The following is a 24,769-nucleotide window of genomic DNA, read 5'->3' on the forward strand; positions in this document are numbered from 1 at the left end:
ACAGATGTCAATGGTGCTAAGATATGTCGCTGATGGCACACACTCAGATGTCCCAGCAGGAATTTATGAACATTTTATAAAGTTTATTATAGTTGAGAGCAGCACTGGTGAAAATTTATTTAACACTCTTGTGAAAGAAATTGAAATGCTAGGACTAGATGTTGAAAACATCAGAGGACAAGTGTATGACAATGGAGCTAATATGAAAGGGCACAATTCTGGAGTGCAAGCACGACTTTTGGAAAGAAATTCACGAGCTTTCTATACTCCTTGTGTGTGCCATAATTATAATCTTGTTCTAGGAGATATGGCTAAAACGTGTTCAGATGCCATGACATTTTTTGGAACCCTGCAGCGTATTTACACCCTTTTTGCTTCATCTACAAAAAGATGGACTGTTTTTAAAAAGCATGTGAAATGCCTGTCTGTTAAACCATTATCAGAAACAAGATGGGAATGTAGAATGCAAAGTGTTAAAGCTGTACGATTTCAAGCCGCAGATGTGTGTGATGCTTTAGAAGAACTAGCAAAAAGCATAAATGATGCTCAAGGGAAAAGTGAGGCTGAATCATTAGTAAGCCAAATGACAAATTATAGGTTTCTGGTTGCACTATGTTTTTGGCACTCTTTATTGTTTCAAGTAAATTTTACTAGCAAGGAACTTCAAAGCAATACCATAGACATTGTCGCGGGGCTGACATCTTTTGAAAAATTGTTTGATTGGTTGAAGACATACCGAGAGACAGGCTTTGAAGCAGCATTGATTGATGCCAAAGAGATTGCAAATGAGTTAGAAGTTGAACCCATATTTCAACAGAAGCGCTGTTACAAGAAAAAGAAAATGTTTCTTTATGAATCTTCTGACGAACCAATTTTAGACCCCAAGACAGAATTCCGGAAAAATTTTTTCAATCAAGTTGTAGACAAAGCATTGCAATCTCTTCAACCACGGTTTATGTAGCTGAAAGAACACCATAAACTTTTTGGATTTCTATATAATTTTCAAAATATGTCTAAAGTATGCCTGCCGGATTGTAGCAATATTCAAATTGAAAAATATATGCAATATTTTCTAAATATATATTCAATCTTTTTCAAATATATTCAATCTTTTTCAAATATGTTCAATCTTTTTCAAATATATATTCAATCTTTTCCAAATATATATTCAATCTTTTTCAAATATATTCAATCTTTTTCAAATATGTTCAATCTTTTTCAAATATATTCAATCTTTTTCAAATATATTCAATCTTTTTCAAATATATTCAATCTTTTTCAAATATATTCAATCTTTTTCAAATATATATTCAATATTCCTGGGGAGAACGCGGCCAATCGGCTTTTGGTTGAACAAATCATTGTCAACATTTAAAAATACTTTAATAATATTATTAGAAAAAGCGTGTAGTTATAAAAAGCAGTTATACTTATACCGATATGGATAGTTATAGCAAAGTTGCATCTTTGTTAGAGGAAGCTTCTATTCTTCTTCGCACAAATCAAAGCACAAATATCAGCAGGCCACAATCGGAACTCACAATAACCTCCACATTACAAAGAGCTAGAGGAATGCTCAATGAAAGTGGTTCATCGGGTATTTTTAGGCGCCTTAATAGAAACGATAGATTAAGGTCGTCAGCACCATACAGTAGCAATATAGGCAACCACACAGGCAATCAAAATAAATCAAAGAAAATGACAAAAACATTAGAATTTGCACTAATTTCATCTACAGAAAATGATGAAGAACAATTCCTAAAATGGGATTCTGTAATTGCAAATGGAATTTTGATTATCAATGAATTCGATAGTGAACAAATAATAAGAGAGAAAATAAAGGAGTCGTTGCATGAAAAACTTCCTTTGCTGGGTTCAGATGAATTCGATTTTGTTAAATTATCACGAAAAAAAATATCAAAATTAAATAAATGCTCAAATATTGATTACTAATATGATGTTGTAAAAAAACTAGCTGGACAAGGGCTTTTATATTTACAGCTAAAAGAACGATGCAATGATCATCAAATGATCATTCCAACGGAAGTTATTGAAATTCCATCAGCTTCATTTGTATCAAAAAGTTCACAACTAACAGATCAAGAAGATGTTAATGAAGTTGATATACAGGAAATAAAAGAACTTACATCAGCTTCATTTGTAGCAAAAGGTTCAGTTGATAAAAATATATATATTGAAATTGATTTTGAAAACCAAAAAATTAAGGAAATTAAAGAAAATAATCTTCAGGATCCAATAGAAATTTTAAGGTTTCTTCAAAAAACAATGATCAAGGGCAGAGTTCAAGATATAGAAAACATTGATGAAAACACGGATAAAGATTCTGAGACAAACTTTATTTGTATCGATCGACAAAATGTTTTAATGTCAACATTTGCTGAATTAGAATCCTTTGAAAATTTTTTAATTACATTTGAAGTTGACTTTATGGGAGAACTAGCTAAGGATTATGGTGGTCCAAGGAGAGAATGGATACGAGAATGCAATAGAATGATTAAAGAGAGATTATTTGATAGTGGTTTGAGAGAACTCTTTGCTGAGGAATATTACTTTGTAGGTTTGTTAATTGGTATTGCACTCTTTCAAGGAGGGCAGCTACCAACATATTTACCAGACAGCATCATTATTAAGATCACCGAAAATACAGCAGATATTTGTATATCTAATTTACAAAAAGGTTTAAACAAGTTTAATTTGATAAGGTTTTTCAAAGAGTTTCCACAATTACTTGAATTATTAAGACCTTCAAAAGTACAATTCACAGCAAAAATGCTTTTAAAATTATTGAAGCCAAAATTTTCATCAGAAGGGTCGACAGCTTTAGTTAAAGAAAAAGAGATTTATTCTATGTTTGTGAAATATGTCAGAGAGGTAAGTTTTTTTTAAATGTAAAACAGTGATCACTGTGATGTTTTAGATGTTACATATAATATATTATGTAGGTTGCCAGTGGTAGAAGAGAGTGTGTTTCATTGGCAAATATTCTTTCTTTCGTCACTGGAGCTTCAGAAGAGCCTCTACTTGGGTTTGCATTGCAACCGTCTGTTGAATTTATTCCTACTATTGAAGCTGATGAAAAAGTAAAAGATCTATTATATTTAATAAAATAGTAGTATTTAACTGAAAGATTTTGCTCATACTCAAAATAAATATCGGAATAATTTATTTCATTCAAATTTAGTTTGTTATCTGAAACTAAATTATAATTTGAAAGATGTATATTATTAAAATATTATTTTTATAGTCTGTCAAGTCATGTTATCCAGCTACTGGTAATATGTAATCTAGTACAACCTGATTCATGTTAACATCAGGAAGGGCATTTAATTGTAAAAATGTTGCTTTAACTTTTCTATAATGGTTTTTAAGTGTCACTATGAAGTGGTTTGGATGGTTCTTCATAGTTTATGGTTTTTAGATTTCTTCATAATACAAAACTTGCAAAATTAAAAAACGTAAAAAAGGGCAACTTTGGCCCTGCATGTTTCTGCATGACTTTGTTTCACAATATATATTTTGTTTTAAAATAATTATATTCTCTACCATAACAGTGTTCCCACAGTCCTGCAATGTCCGGGACTAGTATCCTAGAAAGTCCTGGGATTTTTCTTTTTTTTTCTCAAAAATCCTGGAAAAGCCCTGGAATTTTTAAAGTGTAGGGGAAGTTCGTGTACCTAGGGCCACGTATTTTCAACGTCAAAGTTTAATGCTCCGCACTTGTCTAAAAATTGTAAAACTGATATGATCAAATGTATATACCAATTACTTTCTATTGATATAAGTATATTGACTTAAATAAAAAAGTTCCGCCATATAGAGGGGTTTGAAAAAAATTGGCCAAAGGTACAGTGAGCTTTTTTTTAATTGTATCCAATTTAATTGTAGACCAATTGTGGCCAATATTTAATTGGCCACCAGCTATTATACCTAGGATAATTTAGGTGCAAAGTGGGACAAAACCACCCCAGTTTACTTTAATTAGTGTGATTTCTATAATAAGCTAAAAACATAAACAAGAATAATTTGCAAGATCTTGAAATTTTTTTAATAAATATGCAAAAATGTGTGTAAAAAAACTCCATGCTTGGATTTATGATGTAATTTTTCAAAAAATATTTGAAGGTTATTTTCATAAAAAATTGTTTTTTTTAAATAAAAATAATAAAGCTAGACATTCTTAAGTGTTGCAAGTTATAATAATATTTTTATTTTTGTTCATTTATAGGATCAGAAGACACATGAAGCATATATGTATATACCAACTGCACATACTTGCTCTAATTGTTTAGTTTTGCCGCGTGGCTCGCTGTTATGCAAGCTTCCAGCTAATAACGACCTTTTTGATGTTTATGACATGGCATTTACTAATAACTTTTTTGGAACAATATGATTTTGCAATATGTTTGATAATATTTTTACATGTTCATATATGAAGTCTTACCAAGTAATATATAATATTTGAGAGAAACGCTAATCTTTTTTTTTCCAAGTCTCTGGTTTACCCTCTAAAAATATTAAGAGACCGTCTAGAACGAATGCAAAAATTTAAAAAGTAACCCTATTATGGATAATTTCCATTTAGTAGCAAATGAATATATTGCTTGATTTGAATATAGGCTCAAAACGAATTACATGGAAGTAAAAAAATATAGTACTCTCGAGTCCTTAATAAACAACCCCCCCCCCCCCATTTCCACTGTGCCGTTTATTCCCACCCCACTTGTATTCTGGACTCGAGAGTATAGATACAAAGGATTCTATTCAGTAGAAACTATTCTGTACACATTAACAAGCAGCTAATACAAAATAAAATAGAACAAGAAGTTAAATTCATCTGAAATTATAAATAAGATTCAAATTTTTCCACCACAAGTGCTAAGGCTTCTATGTAAATGTCGATTGCCATTTCAGTGGATTCTTTAGACATATCTATTGAATTTCTGACGAATGCTTTAATATCAATTCTATTCGGAATACTAACTGAGTTAACAACAAAATTGTTTAAATCGTGAGATAAAGGGCCGTCAACATCTACTCCATAGATATTAAAATCATTTATATCATTTTCAGTTTCATCTCTTGACATAGGATTGTCAATATTTATCATTCCCATAGTCCATATTTGATTGGGAGTCCAATTTTCTTCTGTAGATAAACGATGGTCGTTGTACATAAGTTTAAACTCTTTCAAGGAAAGATTTATTCTTTCTAAATAAACTATATGCAGTGTGAACATGTGAATTGGATTTTCAATATCTAAAATGCCGCTCTGTTCCATAGCATAAAAAGTGTAATAAAAAGGTAACACGACACATCGAAACACATCTCTCAATAACCTCTCTATTCTTTGATTTCTTGTGGAAGATCCAGCTAAAAAACTCCCTCTGCCATGACCTCTTCTTGCAATCATTTTATCACATATAAGAACATTTTCTACCCCAAAGTCTACTCTTATTCTTGAAGGCGTTGAAAACTCGCTTGTCGCATTTAAAAAAAGATTTAACACCGTTTCTGCTAAATTATTTGTATTGGCTTCCAAAAACATTACTTTCCTTGATTTACCATCAATGCACCCATGTATTACGAATTTCCAACGAATTAGAGAGTGATGTCCATCTATATGCCATAAAGAATTTGGTCATGGTACATAATAAGATCGCCTTCTAACCAATGCTCCCCATCGCAATGCAGTATTCCTATGATCCACTCTGTTTAAACTAGAGCGGATTCTTCTTCTTTGTATATGGTAACCTTTTGATCTAAAATAACCAGATAATAATGGTTCCCCTGTTGCTACACCGTAACGAGATATGTATTCAGCTATAATTCTGTCTATTTCGTGGTCATTGATGTTGCTAAAACGACCTGTTTTGTTTAAATTAAGTTCATTTACTCTGCGATGAACTGTCCAACGTGAAACACCTAAAACCTTCGATGCAACATTCCAAGAAAAACCCAAACACTTAAATTCTTTTAGAACATTTTTTGGAATTTCGTACTTTGGCATTCCAGGGGTTTTACTATATAACACATTAATATTGATACTGCAGTATTTTGAAGATTTTTCATGATAATAAAGGGAAAGCATTTTCCGAATCTCCAAAAATATATATAATATACTTTCTATTCTTTCTTTGTTGTTTAAATCACCAATAAACTCTTCATTAAAACTGTTCAATACTGGAATAAGTTGATCGATTAAATCAATATGCTGTAATAATAACGGCAAATAATTACCACAAGTGGTTTTTCCAATAAAAGATTCAACTTCATCTAGAAAAAATATTAAATTTTTATATAGATCTGCACCCATGTCTTTTTCAATGATTTCGGTCGCCATTGTTTTTGTTTGTGTTTAATTTTTTTGTTTGCCATTAATTGTAGTTATTATCCTTCTATTTACGCGCGTAAATTGCTTTATCCCAGGAATATTGAATATATTTGAAAAAGATTGAATATATTTGAAAAAGATTGAATATATTTGAAAAAGATTGAATATATTTGAAAAAGATTGAATATATTTGAAAAAGATTGAATATATTTGAAAAAGATTGAATATATTTGAAAAAGATTGAATATATTTGAAAAAGATTGAATATATTTGAAAAAGATTGAATATATTTGAAAAAGATTGAATATATATTTGAAAAAGATTGAATATATATTTGAAAAAGATTGAACATATTTGAAAAAGATTGAATATATATTTAAAAAAGATTGAACATATTTGAAAAAGATTGAATATATATTTAGAAAATATTGCATATATTTTTCAATTTGAATATTGCTACAATCCGGCAGGCATACTAAAGAAGATCTCAGAAAACATTCAGCCGACCTAGAAATTGCTTTGACAGACATTACAAAAGATATAGAAGGGTTCATGCTTTCCGAAGAAATGGAGGCAATTAAGCCAATACTGCCCGTTCAACAACAAAAACCCAAAGAACTCTTTAAATATTTGGCTTGTAATGATAGGTCGACTGCATTTCCAAATTTGTTCATAGCCCTAAAAATACTGATGACAATTCCAGTTACAGTCGCTTCTGGTGAAAGAAGTTTTTCAAAACTAAAATTAATTAAAACCTACCTTAGGTCAGTAATTAACCAAGAACGACTAAACAATTTGGCACTAGTATTAATTGAATCTCCTATAAGTAGAGAAATTAATTATGAAAAAATTCTAAAAGATTTCGCAAGCAAAAAAGCATGAAAGATCCACTTTGACTTATAGATTATTTGTTTATTATGACAATAACAAGCACTGTTTTGTTTAAATTCATTGTAATATTTTTATTATTGTTTATTGATTCGTTTGTGGAGTTATGTTTTTTTGTATAATAAATGTGTTTCAATAATTTTATTAATAGTAGTTATTGTAAAAAAAAAAATCAGGTGGGCCCCGCAAGCATTCGTTAAATTGGGCCCCGCAATTCGTAAGGCCGGCCCTGGATTTGTTTATTGTTTTTTGTATTTTTTAATAACTTTTTCGCTGACAAACTTAAAAAAATTTGCTCCTTTTTTTTAATTTACTAGTGTAAAATTTTACAAATCAGCATGGCAAGGAAGTGTTTAAATTTAGTGAACAATTTTTGTTACATTTGTGGTGAAACTAAATTTTCCTCACAGAAAAGAACTGACACCTCTTGTGCAGACTGCTTACCAGCATTACTTTGATATGAAGGTAGGGGACCAGAACAAGTCATGGTCTCCACATATATGGTGCAGCTCTTGTTCGGTTACCCTACAAGAATGGTTGAAAAATAAAGAGATCTTTAGCTTTTGCTGTTTCTATGGTATGGAGAGAGCCTAAAAACCATACAGATGATTGCTTTTTCTGTTTAACCCCACCCATTAAGGCAGATTTGTCAATGAAGAAAATAGGAGCAGTTAAATATCCAAATCTTCCATCTGCCATTCTACCTATTCCACATTCAAATAGTTTACCAGTTCCTACTCCACCGCAAAATTGTGAGTTAGAAGCAGAAGTAGAAGAAAACAAGCCTTCCATATGAAATGGTACTGATTTTGTGTTAACAGATGTTGTGCCACACAGATTGAGTCTAGCAGAATTAAGTGATCTTGTTCGAGATCTGGACTTGTCACAGGAAAAGGCAGAGTCTCTAGGGTCAAGACTAAAGCAGTGGAATCTTCTCCAACTTGATGTCAAGGTTTCACATTACAGAAAACGGCAGCGGAATCTGCTTTCTTTTTTTTGAGAACAAAAATAATCGTGTTGTTTGCACTGATGTTTTTGAATTAATGCATTGTCTTAATTTGAACTATGATCCAATTGAATGGAGATTATTCATAGACTCATCTAAGCTAAGCTTGAAAGCTGTATTACTGCACAATGGAAATCGTCTTCCTTCTGTTCCTATTGGCCATGCAGTTCACATAAAAGAGACTTAATAAACATGAAAGTTCTCCTCAACTAAATGAATTACAGTGAACACAAATGAAAAACTTGTGGAGATCAAAAAGTCATTGCTACACTTTTAGGAATGCAATTAGGGTATACTAGATAACACTGCTTTTTGTGTATGTGGAAAGTAGAGTAGAAGTTCACATTATATAAAAGAAGACTGGCAAGCAAGAAGTCTCAACACAAAAAAACGTTATTGCTGAACCACTTGTGAATCCGAAAGATGTTCTTCTTCCACCATTACATATTAAGTTGGGTTTAATGAAAAATTTTGTCGAAGGTATGAACAAAGAAGGACAGGCTTTTAGGTATTTAAAAAAAAAATTTCCAAAAATAAGCGATGCAAAAGTTAAAGAGGATATTTTCGTTGGGCCACAAATACGTCATCTTATGAAGGATCCCTGCATTTGATGAAGCTTTGAAGGGGCCAGGAAAGAAAACTTGGGAAGCTCTTCAGATAGTGATTTGTGGATTTTTAGGCAACAAACGAGATTCAATTGGTAACAGTACTTCTGCAAAAATACTATCAACTTGGATGTAACATGTCCCTCAAGATTCATTTCCTCCACTAACACCTAGACTTCTTCCTCCCCCCCCCCCCCCAATTGTGAAGCTGTTAGTGATGAACATGGGGAATGGTTTCACCAAGTTATTTTTGTAATGGAACAAAGATATGAGGTTCATTAGAATGAGGCTATGCTTGCAGATTACTGTTGCTTTGTGTGTAGGGATGCTCCAGAACTAGCCTACCAAAGAAATGCAAAAAGATCACAATACCGTGACCCCATAATCATTTAAAACCTATTTATTTGATGATCGTGACTTCTTTGTTTAAAACTGCTAAATTATATCTGTAATGAAAAAAAACAAACAAATGTACTTTAAATGTCATTAGAATATGTAAATTATGTCATATTGCTCTGTTGCAAATTAACTGAAATAAAAGTTTATTACTATTTTATATCTCAGAAACTAGAGCTAATAAAAAATTTCGTTGCCATTTTCTTTTTTTCTCAGCCCAAAATTAGTAAAATATGAATGAAATTGCTAGATACAAAAAAAAAAAAAAAATTCTTTGTTGCCCAGTGTTATTAAAAATGTGAAAAAAAGTTTGAAGTTTTTTTATATAATAAAAAAACATTTTAGTGTGTACTTTGAATTTCTTACACAGTATACTAATTAATGTGATTTATAGAAGAAGAATTTCTTTTTTATAAATAGATAATTTATAAATTTATTTATCTCATATCAGCTCAACACAGATATTCCACAATTGGATCAGCACATATGACTGTGGAAGATTGTGAGGATAGTGAAGATGATGATATTGAAAATTCGGATTCATTTTTCGCTTATACTACTAAGTCTTTGAGCTTCTCTGCATTGAAACAAGGTTCCGAAGATAATAACACTGAAGAAAGGGATGACAATCAGTTAACAGACGTTCATCTAGCAGCCACTGCAGAATATTTTTTAATGCCGCCGAAAAGAGCTTGAACAACGGGTGGTCTTGCTTATGGACAAGATTCAAAACTAAGCACAACAAATAGATCTTATAAGTAATATTTTGCCTCACTAAACAACTTCTGAAACAAATCCATCTAGAAATTCAAACCAATGGAAAGATGAGCCGAATATTGTAAAACAAATTCAATTTACTGCCGATCCTGGTTAGAAGATAAACATGGAGAGCAAGAAACCATTAGATTACTTTAGACTATTTGTTACAGAAGAGCTTATAAATACTATGGTTAGTTGAAACTAATCGCTACGCAACGCAAGAAATAAATAAGCAGCGTGCCCTCAGAAGAAGCTCACATTTTAAAGATTGGAAATCAATAAATTCAGAAGATATGCAGCAGTTCCTTGGAGTTCTTCTTCAATTGGGGTGTGTTAAATTGCCATCTTTAAAACACTATTGGTCCAACAGTATATTATAGATTTCCCTTATTTTCTAGTATGTAACGAAATAAAATTCCAACTATTGTTACGGTTTTGGCATTTTATTAACAATGAAGATTCGGGTAGTGGACGCTTGTGTAAAATTATTGGACTTCTCAATCACTTAAATATTACAATGGATAACATCTACTGTCCTAATAAAAATATATCAATCGATGACTCAATGATGCTTTGGAAGGGACGTCTTGTATTCAGACAGTATGTGAAAAATAAAAGACATAAGTATGGTATTAAGCTCAATGAGGTTTGCGAATCATATGGTATTGTACTAAAAGTAAAAATCTAATCTGGCAAGACAATTCTCGATAAAAATTTGTTGGGTCAAACGGGAGCTATTGTTTTAGATTTAATGGAAACATTTCTCGGAAAAGGTTATCACCTGTACACCGATAACTTTTACAATTCCTTTGAACTAACAAAGCACATGATAAATCAAAAAACGCACATTTGTGGTACTTTAAGAACTGACCAAAAGTCAAATCCAAGAGAGTGTACAAAAGCAAAACTGAGAAAGGGAGACGTTATAAGCAGAAGCAGAGAGGGTGTAGCGAAACACTTGGATTGCCAAGTACTCTTTTTTATGATCCTGTAAGTTATCGTGGGTATCTTGACAGGGCTCTGGAAAATGCTAGGAGAAAATGGTTACGTGAGTATTTTATAACATTTGTGTTATTATAAAAATATTGGCTTCTTTTTTTCAATCATGTTTCTCATTTTACTGTCATCATGAAACATTTAAAGTTGTATTGTAAATATTTAAAGGAACTTCTACCCCCACCCAACATTCATAGAGGAATCAGCTCATAGAAAAGTAATTCTACAAATTATAAATAAAATTGTTCCTAATTTATCTTATAATGGTAATAAGAAAGTATTTCCAATGTTCATTTAGCTTCAGCTGAAAAGTAATCATCGTCAAAAAAAAGGTAAGCAGATAAAATCAAAATACCTGATTCTACTGTTTCGGGGTCATTTAAAGAACAAACAGAAGGAGCCTAATGCTCAAAACAATTGAAAGAAGGGTGTCCTCGTGACTTGGCTGATTCCATGATTTGTGGAGGTTTATTTTCATTTTGAGAAACTAAAACATCTTGCCTTGTCGAGAGTTAAGGAAATAAAACAATGTACGCAATCTACCTTTTGTTTGCGACAGACATGGATTGCAGATGAGAAACCAATCTTGTCTACTATTATAACAAATTATTCCATATTTGCCTTAATTCCCAAACTGGAAATATTCGGTAATTGCTTTTATATATTTGATTTTATAAGTTTTATGTTTAAACATACTTTTTATTTCTTTATGTGTGACATATCTATAACAATAACATTAAATATTTTTTTTACTTGTAACACTTTCAGTGTCTAGTTTTAGAAATAACTTTTGCTGTACTACTATACTATACGATTAGATTTGTATTATATTCTATTATGAGCTTTTACACATCGATTGAATTGAATACACTCTGTCACATTTTTTAACACCTTGCTTTTTTTTCAAAAATTATTTTATATTTGATAAGTTTTTTTGAAGAAATATTGACTTTTTTCAATTGATATGGAATTTTAAACTAAATATCCTTTGTATAAGCTGAATGTAATGGATGCGTTTTTGACCAAAATCGTTCAGCCACTGTAACAGTATTGTGTACAAATGAAAGTTCTTTATCTGACAAATCTAGTTAATGCACCTAACCAGGGGAACATTGGTATACTCTTTGTATATTAAATTTTATCAAAAAAAAAATTTTAAGCATACCGTTGAAAATGGTATGCTTTAAAAAACTTTTATAAAAAAATAATTATCTATTACCTAGATTGGAGAGTGTATAATGCATGCAAAATATTATGCTATTTACTGCGACAAGGAAGAAATCAAAAGAAATCTGCTCCTGAGATAATGGAACACATCATGATATGCAATGTAAGTATCATCTCTATAAAAGAAATTTTTGCCTAAAAAGTTTTTATGCAATGTAATAAAAAAGAACAACCCCCAGATACCTGACTTTTTAAGAGAAGAGAAACGGCAGTGAGGTGAAATGAAAAAGTCTTTACATTATTTCCAATAAACTTTGTTGTTTAGGATTAAAAATAGTATTTTATTATTTAGGTAGGTGATACAATTTCATATTTTGTAGAAAATCTTGATAGCCCATATCCTGTACTGTTAGTACAAGGACAAGAAGGCGAAAGAATTCTATGAATAAGAATTGCATACAAAAAAAAAAAAATCAATGCGGGCCAATCTATAATGGAAGGAATAGATCGAATGCTCAAACTTTACTGGTGTTTTAACATTCAATACAATCCGATTTCCAATTATTTTTGGCAGTTCATTCAAGCTTACTATGATCTTGACTATGGAAAAAAGCCTAAATGTGTCATTGAACTGCTGGCTAATTTAATAAAATATACCACATAGTCATGTGGCAGTTTTTTTTTATCACATCCCATGACCTATATTAGTTGGTTGTCTTGAAAATTAAAATTTTTTGAAAATGTTATTCAGATTGTAAATTTGTTCTAACTTTATAGCTTTACTCTATCTTGATTTTCCAAATATTTGAGACTTAATATTATTTTTATTCTTGTCCATATGGCTATAGGAAAAAGGTCCTACAAAATCATCAATGATTTTAATAAATTTTTAGATGACAAAACATTTATAAATATTTTAAAAACTTTTACACTTCATTTTTAACCTGGTAACTAACTTGTTTTCACTGTTAACTAAGTCAAACTATGACTAATAAATTGATGGCCATAGTTATAGTTTTAAAAGTGTGTGATGACACGCAGCTGGTGTTATTGAGAAAGATATTCTTTTAATAAATTATTTTAAAAATCTTGTTTGTTACAGTTTTACTTGTTAGCATATTGTAGTTACTTGCATAAAAAATAAAGTTTTAAATTGTTTTTTCTATAATCATATAACAATAAAAAAATATATAGATGTGTTTTTTATATTTGTATTATAATCTTATATGTTTTTAGCTTTTCTATAAGTTTAATTTGCCAGCTTTTTTGTAGTTACACAGTTTTAGTATAAACTAAATGGTCATTTTCATAATTATCTTTATATGGCTTGTTAATATTCTTATAATTTGCTATTTTAGACACATGGCATGCAATATCACGCTGTAAGTTTAAATTAGTTGTTAAGTTAAAATTTAGATTTTGATTTGTATCTTTTTTATGGGGATATTTATTTAGGTTAGGTACAACTAAGTTTATGTATGCCTTATTTATATTCGTTTAGAATTTACTACTTAGACACGAGGGATGTGGTATCAAAATGAAATTCTGATATTGTTATTTGCATCTCTTTTGGTGAACTTACTTATTCTTGTTTTAATTTATTGTTATTTAAGTTTTTTTTTATTTTGTTCCTGACAGTTTTTGAAGTATGTGGAAATAGAACCTTTTAGTTATCAGATAAGATTATCTTTTGTTACACATTTTTATTAAAGATTTTATTTAGTTGTTGAATTGAACTTTATCTTTAGAAAATGGTATCAGAAATAAATAAAATAACAAAATTTCTATTATCAATTTACAAATAAAGAATTAGCAATAACAATACTTCTTAAAGGGTAATTAATAAAATTTTATTTTCATGTCATACTATTTATATCATTTAGGTTCAATATTTTCTTTATTGTATTTTATGTTATATTTAACTTTAAGGAATTGACAAAATGTTGCTGGAATTGAAGCGTGAAATATGTACTAAGAACAATTGCGTTAAAACCTAAAACGTAATTTGATAACAATAGGTTTAGTTTAAACATCTATTGTGTATATGGGTGTGTGTTTTATACAAATGTTTTATAACCTCATACAGTGAGAGAAATAAGTATCCGAACAAAAGATTTTTTTATGGAAAATAAACTTTGTCAGGTTTTTTTCGAAAAAAAAAACTTTACAGAAATAAAAGAAATGATTATTCTGAAAGAAAATTTTATTACGAATTCAATATGCAAAAAAAAAAAATATTAATAATAATATTTAATTGATAAAAAATTAAGATACATTTAAACTATGCAATTTTTTAGCATTAAATAAGTATCCGAACAAAATTTTAAAGATTAAGGCTTAAAGATTAACGTTTCTCCGAGTAATTATTTTTTTGACTTTTTAATATCGAGTTGGACCGCCTTTAGCTTTTATGACTTCTCCAAGTCGACATGGCATCGATTCAACTAATTTCTTTGTCGTATCTGAGTCGATATCAGCCCAAGCTTCTTGGAGCATGATTTTTAAATCTTCTTTTCTTTTTAGACATCGTGTGCCACATTTTTTATCCAGAATTGCCCAGAGATGTTCAATTGGATTGAGATCTGGACTTTGCGCAGGCCATTCAAGTAACTCAATTTGCTTTTGGATGAAAAACTCTTTTGCTTTCTTTGACGTATGTTTAGGGTCATTGTCTTGTTGGAAGATAAAATGCTCTCCTAATCGCAGTTTTTTAGTTGAAGCCAGAAGATTTTTATTGAGAATTTTAAAATAAACCTCAGAGTCCATAATTCCATCAATAAACTCCAGTTTTCCTGTTCCGTTCCAAGCCATCGATCCCCATACCATAACATTGCCTCCACTAAATTTTACTGTGCCTAGAATACAACTGAGTGTGAATGCTTCTCCTTTTTTTCTCCAAACTTTTTGAGCTCCATCGGACTTCACAAGATTAAATTTTGACTCGTCCGTCCACAAAACTTTCCTCCAGATTGATGCCGGCATATTTACATATTTTTTAGCAAATGCAAGTCTTCGCTTTCGATGGATTTTTGAAAGGGATGGTTTCTTGCGTGGAACTCTTGCTTTGAATCCACTTTCTTTCAATCGATTTCGAATAGTACATGAGCTCACTTTTAACCCAAAATCTTTCTCAAGGAGGCTTGACACTTTTGGTGCTGATAAAAAACGGTTTTTTTGCACCATCTTTACAATTTGTCGATCTATTCTTGATGTTGTTTTACGCTTTGCTCCGCATCTGGGCTGATTTTGCACATATCCAAACATATTATACTTTTTAACCAGATCGCTGATGGTTCCTAATGCCATTCCAGTCGCTTTATTTATCGACCTAAACGTTTTACCTTGCTTGAACAAGTCAATAACCAAATTGCGCTGAGCTTGGGACCATTCCTTGGTTTTAACTCCCATACTTGATGATATCAATGGTAAATCGAATGAATTTAAAAAAATATCAGTCAATTATTATAAATTACTCGTTGTAAAACAACAATATTTCTAAAACCATTGGTTTAAAAACTTTTTTTAATAATCAATTTCAAAACTTCGTTTACAAAACAACATGTTCGGATAATTATTTTTCATTGAAGTTTTAACACTCCTTCGGGAATCGTTAAATTTTAGCAACGCAAGTTAATTACCTTTGATTAATTTTTTGCAACATAAAATCGCAATTAAATTTGCTTTTAGAATAATTATAAAAGTATTTATCAAAAACATATGTTTTTCGAAAAAAACCTGACAAAGTTTATTTTCCAAAAAAAAAATCTTTTGTTCGGATACTTATTTCTCTCACTGTATATAACGACTATTAAAAATATATTTAAAAACTATTTTGATTGTAATTAAAAGTTTGTGTACTGAATTACATTATTATAAATATTTGGTTAGTTTTCAATGTCCAGTTAAAGAGTTTTTGAAGCTTTCTAATAAATTGAGCACTATATTTCTCCCAACCATGTTAGTTTGTATAACTAGTACTGGTTGTATCAGATGGGTGGTAATTATTACATTTATAGTGGTAATAACCAATGTGTATTAAGAATATCATAATAAATATTCCATATATTTAAAAATGTAAGGATTATTATCAAATTACAATAGTATGTGGCTTAATTCATCGCTAATTATAATGGAGTGATTTTAACTGATTATTCCCTAAAATAACATATTTTAACTGAATAAAAACAACAGATAATTTAATACACTAACGTAATAACTCCTTTATTTAAAAACATTGTTTTGTCGGAAAATACTAACGGACTTCAGTCCGTTAAATATTTAATCCATTAACTAAACGGAAAAGCCGTTGGTGCAATGGCGACGGATTTTTTTTTTTTAGAGTTTAGCAACAGTATAAGGATATGGTTTTTATTTAGAATAAACTTCTCATGCGATTTTTGTGAAAATAGACCTACGTTATGTAATGGCGAATGTTTCAGAATGTATCATTCAAAAGAATAGGTTTACACTTAAATTTTCATGAAATAAAATTAAATCAATATCAATATTTTACTTTTATCTGTTTTAAGCTACTTCTGTCTTGATCCGCATTTAAATTAGGTTTCCTTGATTTTTAAGACAAAAACTTTAACGTGATATTTTCAGAAATCAAATGTTACTCTATTAAATTATGTAAACATAATTCTTAAAAAATATGTGCACTCAGTTCACATTAAGCTTTTAAACATTTAAACTAGTTCGGCTAGTTGAAAAAACTAAAAATAAAACTTTTTTGAAGTTTATCAAAAATGAATCCGTCAACTAAATCATAATGGAAAAACTTTGACAAAACAAAGACTCCTGACAAAACACTTCCTGGTGAAAGAGATCCTTCTTAAAGATGGCGTAAGAGAAGATAGGAAATATATTTGTTTAAATATAGTTATAAAGGTAATTATATTTAAACAAATATATTTCCTATCTTTACCTTTGAATTACCTTCGAACTAAACTTATGTTTACCCAAGTTTAAAAGATTGAATTGTCTTTTAAAAGGCAATCGAGGAATTTTGAAAAAATATTTTTAAGTAAACAGCGGTCAAGTAGTAAAAACTTTGAATTGCTGATATAAGACTTAATGAAAGGTTGTAAAATGTCGATTATAAAGGTTTGATTTGATTTTTTATTGTTGTCAAAATCTGCTCTATAAATTGTAGAACAGGTTTTTTTTATGTTAGAGAATGTTTTATTATGATATTGAACAATTTTTTATTCTTAAATTATTATGCTACAACAATTTCTGAATCTACTAGTTTTCAGATAAATTATAATTACTCGATATAATTAAATTTGTTCAAATTTTAATTTTTTGAGTTTCCACAATAAAAGTTTGTATCCAATTATTTGAAATGTTCAAACAATGATGTATTATTTGTATTTGGGTATTTATTATTTCAATTTTTCTTCTTTTAATCTCATTTTAAATTTTAAAGAGTTGTGCTACTATTTTATATTCCTTTAGTTGAATCCAAATTTATAGCTGAGTTTAGATTTTTTATAATAAATGTGAGAAACATGTCTAGTATTTTACTTTGGATGCAAGGAAATTACAAACAAATATCAATTTGGTAAGAGCGTAATGCTTATCCAATTAAATCTGCTATGATGTAATTTTGAATCTAATATTTACTCACTCTGAGCAATATAGTATAATATTTTAAAATCAAGTTAGCTCTGGAAAATCAATTTCAATAAACTGCTTGCATTGCTTATATTTTGACAAACAACGTAAGTATATTATTTATACGAAACATGAAGATATTTTTCATACATCTTCACCGAGCAACAGCTATGAATTAAGTGTTAAAAAGAAATCAAGTTATAAAGTAAGTAGAATAAAATTTATTTCAAAATTTTCATTTGTAAAAAGCATAGAGAATCTTGAACAAAAGCTCAAATAAACGATCAGATTGCAAATATTGGAAAGGTCTCTCCATCGGTATAAATAAATGCCAGCAAAAAGAGAATGCAAGCAATTGTACACATTTATAATTGTTTAGATTCTTCTTGTATATCTATAGTATATACTATTGCTGTAATAATCTTGTATTTTCAAATTTTTAGTGTTAATTTGTTTATTCATTTAGTTGTGTTTTAGTTAAGATAACTTACTAATTGAACTGAAAAAAACAATTAAAATTATTTTCCAAACTAAAGTTTAACCTTAACATTTCATTCTTGGAAAACCTGTAATACCTCATTTTTATTTTTAGATTTTATTTTAAGCTAGTTTTTATTTCATCCTAAATAACCATAGCTAATAAACACAAGCAAGTGTTTTTACAATCTTTCCTAAATTGTTTTCAGCGCAATTATTACTATTAATTATTACTATATAGTAAAAATTATTAGTTATAATTGCGCTGAAAACAAATTTTGGAAAGATAGGAGAAACACTTACTTGTGTTTATTTGATATGGTTATTTAGGATAAAAAAAAAAAAAACTAGCTTAAAATAAAATCAAATCAAATCAAATACTTGATTAGACTTTTAACTGTATGATTTTAAATATGATACAAACATTAAACTGAATGATTTTAATTATTATACATGTATTTAGCTGTATGATTTTAATTATGATAGAAACATTTAACTGTATGAGATTAATGAGCTAGCAAGTAAAAAACTGACTTTGAATAAATGAAGTTACCTTTTTATTATTATTAAAAATGTAGGTTTTCTCATTTTTTATTTTTTTATTATTATGTTCAGTTTTTATTTTCATCTAGTTATTGTCAAAACTACTAAAATTTAGGTTTATTTTAGAATAATAAAAATGAATAAGCAAGAGAAAAATCAATGCTTGAGGGAATGGCGGCAAAGTCTTAAACAACCTTCTTGTAAATGAAGAAATTGACAACTCATTGCATGTCAAATCCAATATTAATGACGTGGAAAGTGAGATTGATTTCCAGAACATTGAAGTTGAGAACTATAACGATTTTTTTTGTGTGTCTGATCATAAAGATACTTCTGGAACTGAGTGCTGATCTAGACTCTGAGGTTCTTTTGAGTGATGATAATGAAGATCTAAATGGAATACTTGTTACAGAGATTGCCAAATGGATTTTAAAACACAGATTAACTAGAAATGCAAGTGGTGAACTGTAAACCATTTTACACCAGTATGGTCATCATGTTGATTTACCAAAATGCACAAGGACAATTTTGGATACTCCTAGGAATGTCCCAAGTGAGTTAAAATGTGAAGGTGAATATGTTTACCTTGGTATTTCAAACGGCATATCAAGAACTTTAGTAGTCAACCAGCATTATAGATTTGAGTCAAATACAATTTCTCTAGTTGTCAATTTAGATGGACTTCCCTTACTCAAATCATCAAATACACAGGTTTGGCCTATATTATGTATGTTTCATAAAGTGACACCTTTTATTGAAGCATTATTTATTGGTGATCACAGGCCAAATAATGGTGAAGATTTTTTATACGATTTTTGCATGAGTATGAGTTATTATTGACATATGGTTTTCAGTACGATGGCGAAGTGCTGGATATAAAAATTTCAGCGTTTGTGTGTGATATCCCTGCAGGTGAGTTCTTAAAGAGTATTAAATCTCATAGTAGTTACCACGGTTGCGAGCGCTGTGAAGTTAAAGGGACTTACGAACATTTTAGAATTCTCTTTTATGATGTTGATTGTATTTCGAGAGATGATGATTTATTCAAAAATGATATGTATATTGATACTCATCAAACTGAAAGATCAATTAAGCTGACAAATTTTCCCTTAGACTACATGCATCTTGCCTGTCTAGGTGTCACTAAACAAATTTTGTTAGCAAACAAGGAAGGTCCACAAAACCAGAAATTGTGTCCAGCACAGCTGAGGCAAATATCCACAAAGCTCGAAGAATACAGTGGGAAAGTGCCTTCTGTTTTTGTATGACAACCTCGTGGCTTAGGAGATATAAGAAAATGGAAAGCAACAGAGTATCGACAATTTCTGTTGAACACTGGTTGTTTAGCGTTGAAAGACATAGTGCCCTCTGAAAGCTATAAGCATTTTCTCTCTTTTTCTCTTGCAATGCGAATATTTCTTGATGATAGTTTTGAAATTCGCAATAATTTTTCTGGCTATGCAAAAGATCTTTTACAGTATTTTGTTTCCACTTGCGTTGATATGTTTCGTCCTACATCAACCGTTTAAAATGTTCACTGTCTAACACATCTTTGGGAAGATAGCAAAAAATTCTTAACTTGGATAATATTTCCAGCTTTCCGTTTGAAAACTACTTACAAGTTGTGAAAAAATATGTATAAAAGGCTCAAAGTCCTTTATCGCAGATTTTTAAGCGTACATGAGAGTTAGAAAGCTTAGCAATGAGTGGGATAAGTTAAATCAACCTCCGCAATCTCCTTTACTGTATTGTAAAAAAATTGGTTCCGCCAAGATGAATGTGCTATTAATGGGAATTAATAGCACATTCATCTAAGCGGAAACAATTTTTTTGTTTTAATGGAGAAGTGCATCGTAGTGCGAGAGTTAATGGTTAGCAAACAATATTTAAAATATAAATTATCAACTTTTAAATTACCCAATTCATTTAGGTTCTCCCATACAGGTTTCAGCTTCAACTCAATTAAAAAACATTTATAAAAAAAAAGAACCTTTCAAAATTATACTTTGTGAATTTTAATTCACAAAGTATAATTTTGAAAGATTCTTTTATGAATATATTACACGGCGATCTGTTTTCTGATATTTAAAACAGTAGTTAGTGGAAGAGCAATTCCGATTTTTTGCACTTTTTTTTCAGTTCTGTTTACTAAAAAAAAATTAACTCAATGGTTTTTTATTTTTTTTAAATTTGGTTTTCTGTTTTATTTTCTGTCTATTAGTCTACGTTTTTGTTTAAAAAAGAATGTCAATATCATATTTTTACTTTGAATTACAGAATATTAAAGTTGTGCATGCGTTCAGGATATTTCTTGTATCCGTTCGGGATATTTCATTTTCATGCTTTATATTTGATGGTACGTCAGAACATATTGTGCGATTTCTATCCGAAAAAAATTAATTTAAACTCCTTACCTTAAGATAAAATCAAAATATTTTTAAGAATTACATTACTAATCTCTTATATTTATAACTTATCATTATATTCATATTTTTGTATTTTTTATTCTAAAATAATTATTTTTGTCATGTCTGTTCTGTGTTATACATCCTTGTCAGCGAGAAATGTTTCGAATGTAAAATAAAAAATAATTACTGTAATAGAAAAAAGGCTTGTTTTGAACTCTTGATTTTAAAGTTATTTCGCTATTAAATAGAGTGGAGTGGATAGGAATATTAAACTTTGGTGAAAAAGTTGATTGCAATGCATGGAATACAGAAGCATTTAATGGGTATTCAGCGAAAAAAAAGTTTGTTTCGAATTCAGGAGAAGAATCATTTATAATTTTAAATGTTATCAAACCTTTAAATGGAAAATTTTTATATGAAGGAATAGTTATGCGTGATAATAATATACTAAAAAGATATATCTGCACTAATCCAACATCAACATATCGTAAAGTTTTTTTTTTTTTTGGTTTAGAAGCAAAAGGTAGACTCAATGGAAAACGATTTTATGGATTAGACTCTAGCGATTTTAAGTTTCGTATAAGTTTATCCGGATCTGAAAATTGTAGAAAACAATATTAATCCCTTGTATCTAATTTAACTCCCCACACAAGATTGTGCTCATGGTTAGGTGTTGTAAGTTATGGTACTACAATAAATTGTGACAGTTTGTTGTACATAAAAACAATTGGATCAGTTAAATGTCGTATTCAACCAGGGTATGAAGCACAAAGGTTGTTAAAGCTAAATCAAGTTAAGGTGGTTATAACAAAGAAGATTGAGAAATCAGATAATGGTCCTGTTTACCAAATTGTTGTTTCTGACTTATTAATTGATTGCAAGTCATCAGTCCTTTTCGGTTGTTTAAGATGTTTTTAGCAAATTAAACTACATTTTTTCTAAAAACTGGTCTGGTTTTCAGTTTTTTGGCATAGATAGAAGTGAAGTAATCAATATGACATCTTGTCCAATAATATTTCAAACACCATCTTTTGATAACATCAAACAAAACAACAACAGTGTAATAGTTGATTTACTGAATTTAAGAAAACGTGGTGCTGGAAAAACTAGTTCTCTTCTTAGTAAAAAAGATATAAAATTTCGGAATGAGACAATTCATTTATTAGTAGAGTTAGCAAGCTATGGTGATGTAAAAAGTAAGTAGTTCTAATGTTTTATATTTCGTTTTAATTAATTTATTGAATCTATAAGATTTAAATCACTTTTTTAGGTTTTGTGAGCTACATAATGAATGAGTGCTCAGAAATTGTTGAATAAGTTATAGATGAAAACACTGATTTCTTAGTTCATATTGTTGAAAGGCTTAGGTTTGTAACATCTGTTAAAAATCTTGATTGTCATCAAACTGCTTCAATAATGATGGATAAAATTGAAATTTCACAAAGAACTTCTAAAGTTTTAAAAGGTATTCTTAAGAAAAATAATGTAAACATTCCTACATATGGCAACCTTAGAAAATACTACCTTAATATAGATGTAGGCCTAATTCAACATGTTCATAATGATGCTAGCGTTGACTGAGAGTGTTTTGGGTACTCTTGTAATATTGAAGATACACTACAAAGAGTCCTATCAACCCCTTCTTTTTATGAAAAATTTGAGTTTTTCTCTTTTGAACAACAACAAGTGATAAGAGATTTCTTAATTCTAAAGAATAAAACTCTTTATGAAAAATTTCACATAAATAGCAAAACTTTAATTCTGCGTGATACTGGAGATAATTTTCGTGCTGCTAGTCATTATCCAACTCAGCAAACTTCTTTTGCTATATTGAATTTAACCCTTTGCACTCCGTTGTCGCCGTATTTGCGACATTAAAAAGCTAACAGTAAATCCGCTGTCGCCTCTACGGCGACATAGTTGTGTGCACTTAACAGTTAGGTAATCAAAGTAGTCTGTGCTTATCTTATAGTGTTTATCATACGTTTATTATGCTTACATTGTAGTAAGAGTAAAAAGTGCTCTATTTAAGTATATTTCGTTACATTCATAACGTTATAACCCTTCGTGTAATGAAGATGGACGGCGAAAATTTTGACGATAGTTGTGAAATAAGTGATGTGGAAGATGAACTCGATTGTGCGTTTGCAAGCGCCGATTTCAGTGAAATCGAATTAGAAAATCATTTAGAGACAGATAGTGACGTAATAGTAGTTAGAAAAAAAAGAATTGCAATTATTGAATCTGATTTAGAGGACGAAGATACACCATTAAGATACGACATTCCTTTGGAAAAAATCAATTTTTCAACAGGAAATAAAATACCAGGGCCACAAGTTTTCAACATCGAGGAACAGTTACAATTTTTTAAACTGTATTTCACGGAAGAGTTAGTGGACGAAATAATGTTAGAAACAAATAGTTACGCCAAGACCAAACTGAAAAATAAAACTCTTTCCAAAGATTCTATATGGCATACATGGCGCGACACAAATAAGGAGGAGTTTTGGGCCTTTATCGGTGTAATTTTGAATATGGGAACTGTGGTTTTGCCAAATGTTCAAGATTATTGGTGTACTAGTGCAAATACCAAAATACCATTTTTTTCTATGTTTACTAGAAGCAGATTTAACCAATTAGTTTGGATGTTACATTTAAAAACAGTTAATCAGCAACAAACAGACATCAGAACACAGATTCAACGGGTCAGTAATTTTATGGAATATATCAATTCAAAATTTGCGGAATATTTTGTACCAGGACAAGATATATGTCGACGAATCGGTAATAAAATTCAAAGGTAAAATTAGTTTTATAACCTACAATCCAAATAAGCTTACAAAATGGGGCATACGCATATACGTTTTGGCTGACTCAGACACTGGATATGTGTACAATATTCTCCCATATTATGTTTGTAGTAACTCCGATAATCTTATAAAACCTCAATTGCCTGTCAGTACTAGAATTCCATTGCACCTGTATAACAATTTATTGTCGAACGTACCAGACGCACAAGGTTACCATATGTTTACAGATAGGTATTACACTAGCATTGTCCTGGCGCAAGAATTATTACAAATTAAATCCCATCTAACAGGTACAATAAAAATCAATCGCAAGGGCATACCTGATCCAATAAAGAAACCTAAATTCGGTGAAAATAAGTCGATCGCTTACAAAAAGGGAAGAACGATGATATTGTCTTGGAAAGATAAAAGGGTGGTTACGCTGATAAGCACCAGTGATAGCGCTGAATTCATTACAAAAACCAGATTTGTAAGAGGAGGTGAACAACAAAATGTGGAAAAGCCAAAAATTGTTGTTAACTTCACGGCTTCAATGGGTGGTGTTGATTGCGCTGATCAATACGCATCATCATATTGTTTTCTAAGAAAATCTCTTAAGTGGTGGAGGAAGATGTTCTTTTGGGGAATGGAGATATCTGCAATAAATGCATACATTTTATATAAGTGTGTAAAAAAAAACAAACACGAAAAACCACTACCCCATTTGAAGTTCGTCAAGAGATTAGCCGATCAACTTGTATGCG

The 24,769-nt window shown here is 30.1% G+C and overlaps 2 protein-coding genes, 1 long non-coding RNA gene and 3 pseudogenes across 3 annotated transcripts; 4 read left to right on the top strand and 2 right to left on the bottom strand.

The window, feature by feature from the left end:
- Positions 1-10: 10 nt before the first annotated feature.
- LOC149883262 (zinc finger MYM-type protein 1-like) lies at positions 11-961 on the top strand. Its single transcript, XM_090101039.1, has one exon. The coding sequence runs from the start codon at positions 11-13 to the stop codon at positions 959-961; it is 951 nt and encodes a 316-aa protein (XP_089957165.1).
- Positions 962-1,937: 976 nt separating this feature from the next.
- LOC149883263 (uncharacterized) lies at positions 1,938-4,421 on the top strand. Its single transcript, XM_090065475.1, has 3 exons — positions 1,938-2,892; positions 2,964-3,101; positions 4,247-4,421. The coding sequence occupies exons 1-3, from the start codon at positions 2,029-2,031 to the stop codon at positions 4,409-4,411; spliced, it is 1,167 nt and encodes a 388-aa protein (XP_089921601.1). The 5' UTR covers positions 1,938-2,028; the 3' UTR covers positions 4,412-4,421.
- A 304-nt stretch (positions 4,422-4,725) lies between these two features.
- LOC149883264 (uncharacterized) lies at positions 4,726-6,361 on the bottom strand (annotated as a pseudogene).
- Positions 6,362-6,924: 563 nt separating this feature from the next.
- On the bottom strand, positions 6,925-7,150 carry LOC149883265 (uncharacterized). Its single transcript, XR_016444690.1, has 2 exons — positions 7,112-7,150; positions 6,925-7,030 (listed from the first exon to the last, which is right to left on the bottom strand). It is a non-coding gene; the product is annotated as an uncharacterized LOC149883265 (long non-coding RNA).
- A 3,373-nt stretch (positions 7,151-10,523) lies between these two features.
- Positions 10,524-12,833, top strand: LOC149883266 (uncharacterized; annotated as a pseudogene).
- An 8,812-nt stretch (positions 12,834-21,645) lies between these two features.
- On the top strand, positions 21,646-23,094 carry LOC149883267 (uncharacterized; annotated as a pseudogene).
- Positions 23,095-24,769: the final 1,675 nt, after the last annotated feature.

This window comes from Hydra viridissima, unplaced genomic scaffold (assembly GCF_058129835.1).
Source record: "Hydra viridissima isolate aposymbiotic clone 2 unplaced genomic scaffold, HvirCarnegie_v1 scaffold_10, whole genome shotgun sequence".
Classification (NCBI taxonomy): domain Eukaryota; kingdom Metazoa; phylum Cnidaria; class Hydrozoa; order Anthoathecata; family Hydridae; genus Hydra; species Hydra viridissima.